Source organism: Pseudophryne corroboree, chromosome 9 (genome assembly GCF_028390025.1).
Source record: "Pseudophryne corroboree isolate aPseCor3 chromosome 9, aPseCor3.hap2, whole genome shotgun sequence".
In the NCBI taxonomy this organism is placed as follows: Eukaryota; Metazoa; Chordata; class Amphibia; order Anura; family Myobatrachidae; genus Pseudophryne; species Pseudophryne corroboree.
Window position 1 is genome coordinate 158,562,934 of NC_086452.1, and position 16,415 is coordinate 158,579,348.

Here is a 16,415-nt window from a genome sequence, read left to right on the forward strand (position 1 = left end):
TTGTGTAGGTGCTTGTTAGAGAATTTACTGAATGAGTGCTGATGTCAGCCCTTGCTGTTTTAGGAAGGTATGGCCCCTTGTTATAAAGAGGAAAAATTACCTCTTGATAGATTCATGGTAATCTTTAAATATTTTCAGTGAAATAAAATGAATAGGCCTGCTTAGATTTTCAGCAAGATCGCTCCGTGTGTAGCCCTAACAGCGATAAGCGATGTGCAGCCCCGCGCATCGCTATCGCTGGTGCTAGATTGGCTTGCATACAGGCCAATCTAGCGGGTCGCTCACTTCACCCGCTGGGTGAAATGAGCGGCCCCTCCGTCTCCCCCTGCACGCTCAGCGCTGATCGCGCTGTGTTGAGCGCCGGGAGAGATGTGTGCTGAGCGGTTCGCTCAGCACACATCTCTCCCGCATCGGGCCGTGAGTACTGGCCTTAACAAATAGATTTGGGACACCCATATTTAAAAGTCGCGCCTTTGCTGGTGTGTTTTTCATGTTAAAATTTTTTAGAACTGTAATTACCCAACTTGGATTATTCAGCTAATGCCAATATTTTCATAATTTTCCAATAGCTATATTGCAAAGACCTTTGCTATGAATGAAAACTGACTGCACAAAAAATAGCTTACAATTATATGTATTATGGCATTTTCTTTTTTTCAATAATGCTGTTGTATTCCTTGTTCAAACTACATTACAAAATATGTTTAGTTATAGAAGAATGCACTTACTGAATACACAAGTTAGCCAGGGATCTACAATAACTAAAGAATAATTTACAATCTAAATATTGCATGTACCTCAGCTGAATCCGGAACATTAGGTCCCATTCCTCTGGCCCATGGAGAGCGGCCACTATCACTAAGAAGCTGTTTCGATGAACAGATATGAATTGTTGTATTCTAACAAATACTGTTTCTCTCTGCATTCCAAGGAGTTCCTGAGTGCTTGCCAACAAAAAAGCTATGCCTTGATACAGAGGGAAAAACATAAGACATGATGTAACGATTAAATACATGTGTCTAATGCGATAAAAGAGATCATAGGCCTTGATTCAGAGTTAGGAGTAATGTGCACCATACACCTAGGCGGTGATTGCCCGTCCTGCCATTTCCGATCGGCGGACTCCGATGATCGGCCGTTTGACAGCAGATAAGCAAAATCCAGCATGTTAAAAAAATCCCTGACTTACAGATTCCGATCTTTATTGGGTCGGAATCGGCAAATGAAGGATTTCAAACATGTTAAATTGTGCCGATCCCCTGCCCCAGAAATCGGCAGAACACCGAATGGCCACAATTAATCCCAGATGTATGGGTTCCTTAAGACCAAAAAAGAAGAGCAATTTTCCCCTGGAATAAACTACAGTATGTTGCGAATACTGAATATTTTTGCTTGTAATGTACAAATACTCCACAGATGCGTTTTTACACTGAAGTTTAGGATTACGCTAGGACATGCGCTTCACAACTAGAAATATCTGTACTTTTTAAGTGTGTTCTAACTGCAGTGCAGATTGCGTAAAAGCAAAGGGGGAAAAAAGGCACAGTCAGGCCCATAATGTGTAAGTACCAATATATATCAAATAAGTTTATAACCATTGAGTTCAAAATTTACAAAGACAGTGGAATTAATTATGCCACAGTTAGAAATAATATAGGCTAGCATTGCATAAGCATTATAATAGTCCAGTCACCACCACACAAAATCACTCTTTTGTACGCATGCAAATCATGAAGGGTTTAGCATCTTTAATGTCTGTTTACGTGGCTGACATAGACAGTACTATGGGGGGAATTCAAATGTTATCGCCCCCGATCTGCTGTCTAAAGTGACGAGAGATCACAGAGGGTGATATACAATTGATGTCCCCTATTGCACTGATCGAGCCCATTAGTACCGAGTTTAGCCACAAAAAGCGGCAAAACCCGACTAAACTAATGGGCACGATTGGGAAAAGTGCCTTTTGGGCACCCAAATGGATCACTTTTCACACATTGCAGCTTGCCACCCTTTGCGGGTGCGAGCTGAAATGTAGACACCGGAAGCTGATCACGCCCAAACGGAGCTACATTAGAATAGCTCCGTTTAATACCATGTAGTACACAGGACATATAGCGCACTCAGTGGTAACATGCAACCATATACAAATAATTCGTAATAGAGTAAAAAAGGATTCACCCTTCTTTTTAATAACTTGAATGTATCGACTTGATATTATTCCAACATCCAATAACGAATCTAAAAAACAAGCGTTTCTCTTGCCACACAAAACAGGTAGGTGTAGGAGAGACACATATAAACAAATATAGTGTAGTATTTTTTAAAACACCATTCATTTAAAATCCCAAATGTACACTTACAAACGTAAGTAAAATCACAGCGTGTATAGAGGTATCCTGAAAGGCAAAACTGCTCCAAGATGATTTTCTTTCAAACCGGTCTTTCAACACAGAACCTAGGAGAACAAAACCTCTAATCCCTGGACACTTTGCAGTGTATCCAAGTAAAGAGGGATAAGAATAATAGTGCAGCAGTTCTTCATTAAAGGTAACAAGATTTAATACTGATTGCACTTACAAACACATAAAAAATGACAGCATAAAGGAACTCCAAATAAGGCAAATTGCAGACAAACAGGGCTTCCGTCACCTTCCCAGATGGAACAAAGATGGGAAAAGGGGGGATGAAGTCCGGAATTCCAGCCCCTCAGACAGCGATTCCTGATGTCCGTTTGTGCATGGAGTCACACGTAGGTAGTCCCGCTTAACGCGTTTCAGACCATATAGGTCCTTCCTCAGAAGCGTACAGGACTAGTTTACAGAGCCACTATATATACCCCCACACAAAAAAAACACAGGTGAAGTCACTCGCCACTAACCGGCGTGTCCGGCAAACTGCGCATGCGTTCGTCATCCGGAACCCGGAAATCCGATGCATTCCAAATGCGTTCCACGCGGCCGTCGGATCCAAAGTGAAGTTCCTTCGTTTTGTCTATAGAACAATATTTGTGTACAGGTTAGTTACTCCCAGCGCTTAAACGAATAATAAAAGATAATTATCTATTAAAAAGAACCAAAGACCAAAGTAGATTCAAAAGTATAGAAATTTATTTGTTAGAAAGGAAAGATTTTCTTTTCTGTATATTGTTTCTACGTCCAAATGGTTCAGCTAGAAACTACTAGAGGACTATTGCACATATAGTTCAATACAGAATAAAAAAAATAAAAAAGGGTATCAGAAAAATGAAAATAATATGTGGTATCTAAAAAAAAATGTATATAAAAGCATTTATACATGCATGCAATAATAAAAAAGGGGAAAACAGGCACGTAGTTTATATTAAATGTGTGTGTGTTCCTAATACCGGTATACTTACACAATAAACACTTGACGACACATATAAAAGGAAAAAGAAGAAAGAAGAAAAAAGATAATGAACAAATAAAAAAGTACAGCTGAGCCGCGGATTGGACTCACGCTTCTGAACGCTGACCACCGTTGCTAATATCTTTTGTCTGCCGGCAGACACCTGCTTCTATTTATCTGCATGAGATCTGAACAAGCAGCCTAATATGCACCAGTGGGATTAATCAAGAGCGGTGAGTGCACTATGGACTTATCCTGATCAACTATTACTGCCTCACTAGTGATCAATTATACTCCCTGACTGGAGAGACTTTTCAGACTTTCAGAACTTGATACAAGTAACAACTTACAATACAGCAGCAATATAGTAGCCACTAGAAGTTAAACAGCTTCATTCTAATGGATTTTTCTTAATAGAGTAAACCGCAAAAGCGTGTCTATTGAGTACTTTTTTATTTGTTCATTATCTTTTTTCTTCTTTCTTCTTTTTTCTTTTATATGTGTCGTCAAGTGTTTATTGTGTAAGTATACCGGTATTAGGAACACACACACATTTAATATAAACTACGTGCCTGTTTTCCCCTTTTTTATTATTGCATGTATAAATGCTTTTATATAAATTTTTTTAGATACCACATATTATTTTAATTTTTCTGATACCCCCTTTTTTATTTTTTTATTCTGTATTGAATTATATGTGCAATAGTCCTCTAGTAGTTTCTAGCTGAACCATTTGGACGTAGAAACAATATACAGAAAAGAAAATCTTTCCTTTCTAACAAATAAAGAAATTTCTATACTTTTGAATCTACTTTGGTCTTTGGTTATTTTTAATAGATAATTATCTTTTATTATTCGTTTAAGTTTAAGCGCTGGGAGTAACTAACCTGTACACATTTAACAAGGGCCAGTGGAATCCCTTACCCTCCTTAGCTGCTACTTAAACTCAAGGTATTAGCGCAGTCCTCACAACATATTTCTAATATAGAACAATATTTCCCAGGGTTCGTAGTTCCGGAGGATAGTGGTCCTCCCAAGCAAATAGTAAAGTCCATAAGAGTCCATATATCCATAAAAACAAAAAACAATAACAACATATTAAAAAATACATATTAAAAATCCGATAATTCATTAGCCCCATAAAGTGCAACATGCATGGAAAGTGAACAAAGTGGCAGAAGAAATGAAAAAAAAAAAATATATATATTTTTTAAAATACAGGTATATTAATGGGGATTTAATTAAGTCAAAAAGCATTTCAGCTCAAAGTCCCCATTAAGTCCCTTGGGAACAAGGGTCTTTAGTTCATAAATCCATTTCATCTCAGATTGTGATAGACGTTTATCTAAATCTCTTGTTCGCCACTTGGGTAGGATTTGTTGTAACCCACAAAAGTTTTTAATATAGCATTCTTTGCATTTATGTACCTTTTTAAAATGGGCTGATACTGTATGAGTCTCAAGGCCCTTGCGGATGTTATATACATGCTCCGCAAGTCGAACCTTGAGGCTTCTTGAGGTCTTCCCCACATACATCAAACCACATGCACACTCCAGTACGTATATTACATTCCTGGAGTTGCATGTGATAAACTCCCTAATTGGGTATATTTTGTTGTTCGCCTCAAACTGTTTAAAGTTACTTTTATTTGATTTGACTGTTTTACATAAAAGGCATAAGCCACATCTGTGGAACCCTTTTGTTCTTATACTTTGTCTGGGTTCTCCATCTAAGGTGCTTGATACTAATTTATCTTTAAGTGCAGGTGCCTTTCGATAAATAAAAACTGGATGTTCAGGGATTAAAGTCCCTAATACGGGGTCTTGTTTCAAGAGATTCCAATTCTTTCTAAAAACCTTTTCTATATCTTTATGACAAAGATTATACTGGCTGATAAAAGCATATTCAAATCTATTGTCCCCATTAGGCAAAGTGACCCGTTGTTTAAGTAGATCTTCCCTTTCAATAGTATCGACCCTATTTTTTGCTTTCTCTAAGATATCAGGCTTATAACCTCTCACTAAAAATCTGTTGTTGAGGTCTTCTAACTGTTGCTCACAAACAATGGGTTCTGAACAGTTTCTCTTTACCCGACATAATTGGCCAAAAGGTATTCCATCTAGCCAATTGGTATGGTGGTGGCTAGTCCTTTCTATAAACCCATTTGAGTCAGTTGGCTTTCTGTAGGTCTTCGTGTTCAGCTTTCCTTGTTTTATATAAATATTTAAATCTAAAAAGGATACTTCATTTAAACTATGAGTAAAAGACAACTTTAATGATATCTCGTTGGAATTTAAACTGGTGCAAAAATTTAGGAAGGAAATTTCGTCCCCACGCCAAATAAACAAAATATCATCAATAAAGCACTGCCAGGACACCAGGTTTGCCACCAGAGCACCATCTTTCCATATCTGTTGCTCCTCCCAGTACGCCATAAACAGATTTGCATAAACGGGGGCGAACCTGGTGCCCATGGCAGTGCCAATCCGCTGAATGTAGAAGGAACCATCAAAATAAAAATAGTTATTTTTTAAAATAAATATAATACTATTTAAAATAAAGGACTGCAATTTATCGCTTAGATTGCTTTTCTCTAGAAAAAAAAAATGCTGCTTCCAGCCCAGTTTCCATCTCAATAATAGTGTAGAGCGTGCTTACATCTGCGCTACACAACAGATCACCTTCCTTCCATTCATAAGTAGAAATTTTTCTCAAGACGTCACTTGTGTCTTTCAAATAAGCTCTAGTGGTTACAACTTAGTGGTTGAAGATAAAAATCTACTAGTGCCGATAACTTGCTTGTTAAGCTGTTACAGCCCGATATTATTGGGCATCCAGGGGGGTGTATGGGGTCTTTATGGATTTTTGGCAAGATGTATATTGTTGCTATTGATGGGTGAGGAATGTTTAGGAACTTAAATTCTTTCTGTGAGATTACTTTATCTTCTAAGGCCTGTTTCGTTAGACCCAAAAGCTCCTTTGTTATCCTTAAAATGGGGTCACCTTTAAGTTTATGATAAGTCTTACCATCATTTAGTTGTTTGAAAATTTCTTTCATATAAACATCTTTATCCATTAATACAACCCCTCCCCCTTTATCGGCTGGCTTTATTAATAAATTAGTATCATCCTTTAATGCTTTAACAGCGTCTAGCTCTTTCTTTGTCAAATTCAACCTCCCTTTTCTGTATTTATCATTTTCTTGATTAAGAATACGTCAATTTCCTCACAGACTACTTTATTAAAGCAATCTATACAGCTTCCTTTCGACCTTGTAGGATAAAAGGTAGATGGTGCTTTAAACCTAGATTTAGAGGGTATTTATACTTGGGGATTCGACTCTATCTCACTCTTTAAAAAATGTCTTTTAATCGTTAATTTTCTGACATATATTTGAATGTCTAAGAAGGTATTGAACGGATTTGGTTTGTTTGAAGGTGCATATTTAAGACCTTTTTTTTAAAACAATGGTCTCTTGCTCTGAGAGTACTCTACTACTCAGATTGAACACCTTCCCTTCTTCCTCATTGCCAATATTTGTTATCAATTCCTTAGTTTTTAATTGTTTGTCCTGTTTTTTACTGGACGGTATTCTTTGTTTGGTACCTCCCCTTTTTCCTCATTTTATTTTCTTACTTGGTTTCTTCCCCAATAAGGGTCTTTCCTTGGGTTAATGGGATCCCACTTTAAAAAAGAAGAAGAGGTATTGGCCTCTTCATGCTCTTCTCCATAATGTTCCATTCGGGTGGGATAACTATTATATGAGTCTAGATCTACCGGGGGATCATACCAATTTTTATTTCTATTCGGATATTTCCTCATTTCCCAATTTCTGGGGATTTCGAAATTTGATCTAGTTCTATTTCTCCAATTAGTATTTCTATTTGTATATCCATCGGATTGCAAATAGATTTCTCTAGAGGTGGTCGAATTATCTCCTTTATAGTGCCGATTTCTGTCTATCCTAAAAGGTTTTTGCCATTGATGGATCTCTGATCTATTTTTATGAGATTTATTGTTATTCCAAATCTGTACTTTATTGGATTAAACAAATTTTTTGATGTTTTTAGAAATTTTGGGGGTTTCTAAAGGCTCTACCTGATCATCCTTAGTTTAATTAACGCGTTAAGCGGGACTACCTACGTGTGACTCCAGGCACAAACGGACATTAGGAATCGCTGTCTGAGGGGCTGGAATTCCGGACTTCATCCCCCCTTTTCCCATCTTTGTTCCATCTGGGAAGGTGACGGAAGCCCTGTTTGTCTGCAATTTGCCTTATTTGGAGTTCCTTTATGCTGTCATCTACACCTACCTGTTTTGTGTGGCAAGAGAAACACTTGTTTTTTAGATTCGTTATTGGATGGTGGAATAATATCAAGTCGATACATTCAAGTTATTAAAAAGAAGGGTGAATCCTTTTTTACTCTATTACAAATTATTTGTATATGGTTGCATGTTACCACTGAGTGCGCTATATGTCCTGTGTGCTTCCTGTTAATTTTAATCTATTCTTTGAGTGGTTGTGGATTGCCTCTCTAGCACATAGTTCAGCTGCACCTGGTGGTTTTATTGCGCACATTCTTGGAAATTTTATCTATAATACCATGTAGTGGCTGCTGGCCAAAAAAATATTTGAATTCCGCCCATTAAATGACAAGGGGCCAGATGTACTAAGCCTTGAAAAGTGATACATTTCACAGTTATAAAGTACCAATCAACCAACCCGCTCCTGACTGTAATTTTTCAAACCCAGCCTGTAACATGACAGTTAGGAGCTGATTGGCTGGTACTTTATCACCATTAAATGTATCTCTTTTCAAGGCTTAGTACATCTAGACCAAGTTTTTTTTTAAAGTGCCTTAGCAGGATAGGTGCAATACAGATGTCTGTCTAGGCAGCCTGTATCTTTTTATTTTTTGTTTACCACTATGAAGGTAGAGGAAGGAGGTTTCGGTCATGGACCTCCTGTTGTCATCACACGGCACCCAACATGGGACTTGTCATCCTGCACATGAGGTACTGACACCATCAGACCTGTAGTGAAGGTGTGGCATGAGGGTTCAGCTTATATGTAGAAGTAATGTCACTATCTAAGATAAAGATTATAAAATTACAGTATCTATAATATGTGTAGGCTTTGTATTTGTGCTACAGGTGGGTTCAGGGTCGGACTGGCCCACAGGGGAACAGGGAAAACCACTGCCTGTGGGCCCACCGCCTCCTCTAGGGATTAGGTTCCAGACTGTATCCGAGTGCACTTTAATTATATATTATACATATGTTACTTTATACTGCACAGGACTATGCACCCAGCCCATGCACTCTCTTTCGTTTAACCGGGCCTCTGTGGTGGTTGGCCACACCTCCACTATTGCCTGGCCACACCACTGCATTTCCCCGGTGGGCCCTTCTTGCCTTAGCCTGACACTGGGTGGGTTACAGGTAATCTTTTACCCAGTTTGTATTACATTCTATTCACATTCTTCTTGGTAAAGGAAGGATGCTGTAACAACGCTCACATACAGTACAAATGGTGGTTCCTATGCTTAATGATAAGTGTATATGTGTATGTAGTACAAGCCAGTGGCTGTACCAGACCACAATGCATTTTAGGTACACATTCCTGATAACATGACAGAAGTGATGCGCTTAATTCCTACAAGTATAGTACATATTAGGAAGCTGGAGCTGACTTATCACCTCCAGTCACTAATGGAACTAGCATGGTTGGTTACAGTTTCCAGCAGGCAAGCACCACTAGAGAGAATTTGACAGTCTCTCAAGTTTTTCAAAAAACTGCATTCCATATGTCCAATGTGTTCTTATCTAGAATAACTAGGAGGTTCTGCAACAAGCCTGCTCCATTTGTATGGATGAAGTGGATTGCATAGGAAGGTTGCACCTTACACTGTTTGCTAGCTCAGGGTAAGCTGCAACCCGCCAGGTACGTGTTCCCCTGTCGTGTATGAGAATTTTTTTAAATGATTATTATTAAACACAACGAAGGGGTCAGTGCAGAGTGACTCATTATGCTGTGTGCCGCTGCTGTCCATCCGTCCGCCGCTCTGCCCCCAAATAATGTGCAGTAGAGCAGCTGACAGGCTGAGCTGCCAGCTGTTGTCAGTGCATCCCAACCGGAGGAGGAGATCTAATGTCACAACACCGACATATATATATATATATATATATATATGAAATCTCAACAGCGGCACACAGGACACGATCACAGCGTCATTTGGATGAATATCAACGTTTCAAACCTTTAATGGTTTTTCGTCAGGATACATAATACAACAATCAGAAGTGACTTACCTAAATACCCGCCACCATACACGTGAGGGACCCGCTCGCCGGCGCCGCACGCAGCTTCCGGAGTCAGGCGCCCATCTATGACGTCATCGCACCTCCGTGCGTTTGTTGTCATAGCAACATACACCATTGTGACAATACACTGAAAAGATATATAAACAGACTTTCAACGCATTGTTCCTTGAAAAATATCAACCGCCTTAATCCTACATTGTTATGCACACCAGTGCCTGCAGGAAAGTACTGGTGTCAGAACTGTTATGCACTCCAGTGTCTGCAGGAATGTACTGGTGTTTGAACTGTTATGCAAAACAAATGGACTCACAGACAAACTGGGGAATATGACATAACGTACACAGAAGGTGATAGGGTAACAAAATACACACAAAGTGAACAGAGAAGCCCAGAGGCTAAGGAACTGGGTATCTCCCTTGTATTAGAACTGCTCAGATGGAAATAGCAAGATGTTGTGTTTTAATACGTAGAGAACCCGAAATGCTGTTGCTAAGGGCAACAGCAAAACCCTAAAGGGTTACCAACGGGTGTGGCAGTAAACTCCTTGGTCAGAGATGGAATGATAGACACAAGGAGAGACTCCACAATCCTGATTCTCACTTGCAGTGCACACGTTTTAGCTTACTGCCACTAAACTGACCCCTGACACCTAGCACAGTGAGACAGGATTAGACAGGCAAGTCTTAGAATACAGCCGCAAACTTGCTAAGTTCACAGAGTAGTAACAGAACCCCAGCAAGCTAAACGACTGACTCCAGTCTTACTGCTAGGTCTGGATTGGCAGAGTGTAATACCAAATCCCCAGGCCTATTTGCAGTAAGCAACAAACAAATACAAAGCTACACAGTACTGGCTAACTTTCATGAACTGACTAACCAACAAAGATTCAGCAGCATCTGCTTACCCTGAAAAGAGGCCTTATAAAGCAGGTGCTGTCCACGCCCCACTCAGACCTCACAGACTGTGAGCACAAAAACCAGCACCGGATCCCCTGCCGTGCACAGAGCCTATAACCACTGCACAGCAAAAGACCCGAACCGGAGTATCAGCTGCACTCAGGTTACTCCACTAGCACTTGTCTCCCGGTTGCCATGACGACGTGGCAGCACAGGGCAGGAGACCCTAACAGTACCCCCCCTCTGACGAGGGGTCAAAGAACCCCTACCACCGGGTTTATCGGGGAACTGCGAGAAGAAAGAGCGTATCAGTCTGGGGGCATGAAGATCACAACTGCGCACCCACGACCGCTCCTCCGGGCCATACCCCTTCCAGTGCACCAAAAATGACAGCCGACCCCGAACCACCTTGGAGTCAAGAATCCTTTCAACAACAAACTCCCTCTGGCCACGTATCAGAAGAGGGGAAGGTCTTCCACTGGAAGAAGGATTACTAATCGCCCGTTTTAAAAGGGAACAATGAAATGTTTTATTGATACCCAAAGAACGGGGCAGATCTAACTGAAATGCCACCGGATTGATAACCCTGGTGATCTTATAAGGGCCGATGAACCGGGGCCCTAACTTATGAGATGGCTGTCTCAACTTCAAATTCTTGGTAGACAACCAGACGAAGTCTCCTAATTTGAAGCTGCAGGGTCTTTTCCGCTTATCAAAAACCCTTTTGGTCACTAATGACACAGACACAAGGGCTTTCTTCACTTTCCGCCAAATACCTCTAAGGACCGAAACCACAGAGGAACCACCAGGCGTGGAGTCCAGGGGGTCAAAAGAATTGGCCTTAGGATGATGCCCATACACACAAAGGAAGGGAGAGATCCCTGTAGCAGAGTGAGCCGCGTTGTTATAGGCAAACTCCGCCATGGACAGATGAGCAACCCAGTCAGTCTGACACTTGGAGACATAACACCTGAGGAACTGCTCCAAGGACTGGTTCACCCTTTCAGTCTGCCCATTAGACTGCGGATGGTAGCCTGACGACAAGCTGACAGAAATCTGGAGATCGGAACAAAATGCCCTCCAGAATTTGGCCACAAACTGGGATCCGCGGTCAGAGACCACATCAAGTGGCAACCCGTGGAGACGCACAACATGCAGCATAAATAATTCAGACAGGCGTCTGGCTGATGGCAGCCCAACCAGTGGAACGAAGTGCGCCATCTTCGAAAACCTGTCAACGACAACCCAGATGGCTGTCATCCCCGAGGATTTGGGCAAGTCCACCACAAAATCCATTGAAATGTGGGTCCATGGCTTAGATGGGATAGAGAGTGGATGTAATGGGCCAACAGGAACCCCTCTAGGAGTCTTATTTTGGGCACAGATGTCACATGCCCGAACCCACTGATCCACATCCTTAGCCACCGAGGGCCACCACACCGCCCTAGATAGCAACTCCCGAGTTCTGGCAATACCCGGGTGACCTGCCGACTTCTTGGCATGGAATTCCAGGAACACTCGCTGTCTTAACCTAGGAGGCACAAACAAAAGACCTACCGGAAGGTCTGGAGGAGCCTGCTCCTGTGCTCTAAGGACTAATGATAAGAGGTCCTGGGTAATGCCCACTTTAATACATGATGGGGAAACAATGGGCAACGGCTCCTCGGTGGTCTCCTGGATTGGAGCAAAACTCAGCGAGAGCGCATCAGCCTTGATGTTTTTTGACCCAGGGCGATATGTTATCAAAAAATTAAAGCGAGCAAAAAACAAAGCCCATCGTGCCTGCCTGGCATTGAGACGCTTCGCTGACTCTAAATATGCCAGATTCTTATGGTCAGTGAGAATTGAGACCACAAACTTTGCCCCCTCAAGCCAGTGTCTCCACTCCTCGAGTGCATCCTTAATAGCCAACAATTCCCGGTTACCCACGTCATAATTCATCTCGGCAGGCGAAAATTTACGGGAAAAGTAAGCACAGGGATGAAGGCGATTATCAGACACTCCCATCTGAGAAAGCACTGCCCCAATACCCATCTCAGAGGCATCCACCTCCACCACAAAAGGACGCTCTGGATCTGGGTGTCGCAGCACCTTGGCCGAAACAAATGCCCTTTTGAGACGGGCAAAAGCCGCTTTAGCCTCACAAGACCAGTAAGCAACATCCGCCCCTTTCTTAGTGAGTGCCACCAAGGGCGCCACTATAGACGAAAATCCAGCGATAAATCGTCTATAAAAATTCGCAAAGCCCAGGAAACGCTGAAGCGCCTTCAAACTAGTGGGCTGCACCCAATCCAGGACTGCCTGTACCTTGGAACCCTCCATTTGGAAACCTTCTGGGGAGATAATATATCCTAGAAATGCGATTTGCTGAACTTCAAATTCGCACTTCTCCAGCTTCGCCCCAAGCCGGTGGTCTCTGAGTTTCTGGAGGACTAAGCGTACATGCTTCCGATGTTCCTCCAGGGAATGGGAGAAGATTAGGATGTCATCTAAGTATACAACTAAGAATCTATCCAAATATTCCCTGAGCACATCATTCATGAAATCCTGGAAGACTGCCGGGGCATTACAGAGCCCAAAAGGCATCACCAAATATTCATAATGCCCTGAGTGGGTATTAAAGGCAGTCTTCCATTCATCCCCCTCTCTTATTCGGATTAGATTGTACGCACCGCGTAGGTCAATCTTAGAAAAAATGGTGGCAGTACGAAGCTGGTCAAACAAGACCGAAATGAGAGGCAGTGGGTATGAGTTTTTAATCGTGATACGGTTCAATTCCCTGAAGTCGATGCAGGGTCGCAACGAACCGTCCTTTTTACCCACGAAGAAGAACCCCGACCCAACTGGAGACTGTGAAGGTCTGATAAATCCCTTAGCCAAGTTCTCCTGAATGTACTCTGCCATAGCCTGAGTCTCAGGACGTGACAGGGAGTACAGCCTGCTCTTGGGAAGCTTAGCATTTGGCAACAAATCAATGGCACAGTCATAGGGGCGATGGGGAGGTAGTACCTCTGCAACTTTTTTGGAGAACACGTCCGCAAAATCTGCATAACACCCTGGCAATCCTGGCAAACTTAGCTGCGAGAGCCTGACTGGGAGGCTCAAGCAACTCCTGAAACAATCAGTACCCCAACTAAGAATCTCCCCAGAGACCCAGTCAAATTGAGGATTGTGGGCCCTTAACCAGGGTAACCCCAACACCAATGGGGCAAAAGTACAGACAGTCACATAAAAGGACAATTTTTCAGAGTGTGTGGCTCCAATAAACAAAGAAATCTGGCTAGTGCAAGAGGTAATTTTACCTTGGGATAATGGTTCCCCGTTTAACCCACAAATCTCAATTTCCGATGCCAAGGGTACTAAGGGAACAGAGCGTTTCAGGGCGAATTGGCGGTCCATAAAAACCCCGTCGGCCCCACTGTCCACAAAGGCCTCAGTCTTGACAGTTTGACCGAGGATCTTCAAGGTCACCGGAATGATAAAAGTCTTCTTGGGAAATTCTGACTTCTGGCCTGACAGGATATTTCCCATCACCCTCAGGCCCTGAAGTTTTCCGGCTTTTCTGGGCATGATACTACCACATGACCTTTATTCCCACAGTACAAACACAAGCCCTGCTGTCTCCTCCGCGTCTTCTCACGCGAGGAGAGGCGGGTAGCCCCAATCTGCATAGGCTCCTCAGAAAATTCCTCAGAGTCTGAGGTTCCCTTGGGAAGGAAGGAAATCTCAGTCTCCCTTTCAAGCCTACGCTCTCTCAGCCGTCTATCCACCCGGATGGATAACTGCATGAGCTGATCCAAGCTATCAGGCAAGGGATATTGTACCAGTTGGTCCTTTATCTGGTTAGAAAGACCTCTTCGGTACTGGTGTCTCAGGGCTGGGTCATTCCACTGGGTATCATGGGCCAACCTCCGAAACTCCGTACAGTAAACCTCAACTGGCCTTCGCCCTTGCTTAAGGATCGAAATCTGAGCCTCGGCTGAGGCCGTCTTGTCAGGGTCATCATACAACATGCCCAGTGCCGTAAAAAAAGCATCAACACTTTTAAGCGACGGACAGTCAGGCTGCAACCCATATGCCCAGACCTGTGGGTCTCCTTGTAGCAAGGAAATCACTATGCCCACCCGCTGAATCTCCGAACCAGAAGACTGAGGCCTAAGCCGGAAGTATAGCTTGCAGCTCTCCTTGAAACAAAAGAACTGCGAGCGATCTCCAGAAAAACAATCCGGGAGATTTACTTTCGGCTCCTTAACCCCTGCAGGTGCTGCTGCTGCGGGAGCTCCGCCAGCAGCCTGGGAGGTGTGCATTTTAATGGACAAATCATTAAATTGTCGAGTCAGGACCTGCACCTGATCGACCACCTGTTGCAACGTATTTTGAGGGGTATGCTCCATATTCCCACAAAATTTCAACAGGAGTATTAGGCTGCTGAATATGTTATGCACACCAGTGCCTGCAGGAAAGTACTGGTGTCAGAACTGTTATGCACTCCAGTGTCTGCAGGAATGTACTGGTGTTTGAACTGTTATGCAAAACAAATGGACTCACAGACAAACTGGGGAATATGACATAACGTACACAGAAGGTGATAGGGTAACAAAATACACACAAAGTGAACAGAGAAGCCCAGAGGCTAAGGAACTGGGTATCTCCCTTGTATTAGAACTGCTCAGATGGAAATAGCAAGATGTTGTGTTTTAATACGTAGAGAACCCGAAATGCTGTTGCTAAGGGCAACAGCAAAACCCTAAAGGGTTACCAACGGGTGTGGCAGTAAACTCCTTGGTCAGAGATGGAATGATAGTGTCAAAGTCAGAAAAATATCCCCATACACGCTGCCATATTTGCACCTCACGCTGGTCCGCGCTGCGCATGCGTGCGCTTTCCCGTGATAGCGCATACCCGCTGATGCGTGCACCCGCTCGCATCAGTATGCGTATTTACGGTAAGGAGTATGTAGTCGTAGCGTGCGACCCAATCGTTACATATTTCCACAATTAATGTAGTTTGTAGATCATGGTCCCTTTGATAGATTCTGAAAGTTTGGTTAATATAGAATGTCCCTGAACGGAGGAATCCCTCTTTGTATTGTAGGAAGGGTCTAACAGGAGTCATACAGTAGTGTTTGGTACCCATCGGAAGAGTATTTAATTAACAATATTCCGGTGTTGGTTTGGAGCGTATTAATCGCTCATGCGGATAGTTATGGACATAAGAAGTTTATGTCCATTTCTATTATTTACGCATACTCAGGTATGCGGCGGGAAACCTAGTTTCCCACCCACCTGAGCTGTTTGAAATCGTCACAGCCCACCTGTATGAATCACCCTATGACCTTTTGTTATTATGCGAAGCCGAATTCCTGCGTCCAATGGACAATGAGGTTGTAGGGACCATTAGATTGCATTGTGTGAGTAGCATAAAAGACGGGCCTGTGGCATCCAGCTTTCACTTCTCATCAAACGGTTCTCATTGCTGATAATCGGGAAGCTGGATGTCCAGAGGCGCATGCGACCATACCCTTTGTGCGTAAGTTTTTCTCCGTAATCATATTGTCTTACTGTGAGCCAATCTCTCTCTCTCCGTCTCTCTCTCTCTCTGTCTCTCCCTTCTCTTTCTCTCGTATCTCCCATTGACTAGTATTGTATTGTATTAGATCAGCATAGTATTGTATTGTATTTCTTGTATAGTTATTCGGTTAGGAAGTCTCTGTTATATTGTAGTGTATCATTTGTACTGTGATTCTTTTTGCAAGTATAATAGTTATAATACAGATAATAGGCTTTGGACCCTAAACCAGTATCTGTGTATTTCCTATAGTTTTAAGTG

General features: G+C 42.4%; 1 protein-coding gene across 1 annotated transcript in view; it reads right to left on the reverse strand.

The window, feature by feature from the left end:
• C9H1orf146 (chromosome 9 C1orf146 homolog) overlaps positions 1 to 16,415 on the reverse strand; it is a 150,460-nt gene that overhangs the window by 20,432 nt on the left and 113,613 nt on the right. The window contains exon 4 of the mRNA XM_063938750.1: positions 798 to 966. Within this exon, the coding sequence (XP_063794820.1) occupies positions 798 to 966 (169 nt within the window). The remainder of the gene's footprint in view (positions 1 to 797; positions 967 to 16,415) is intronic.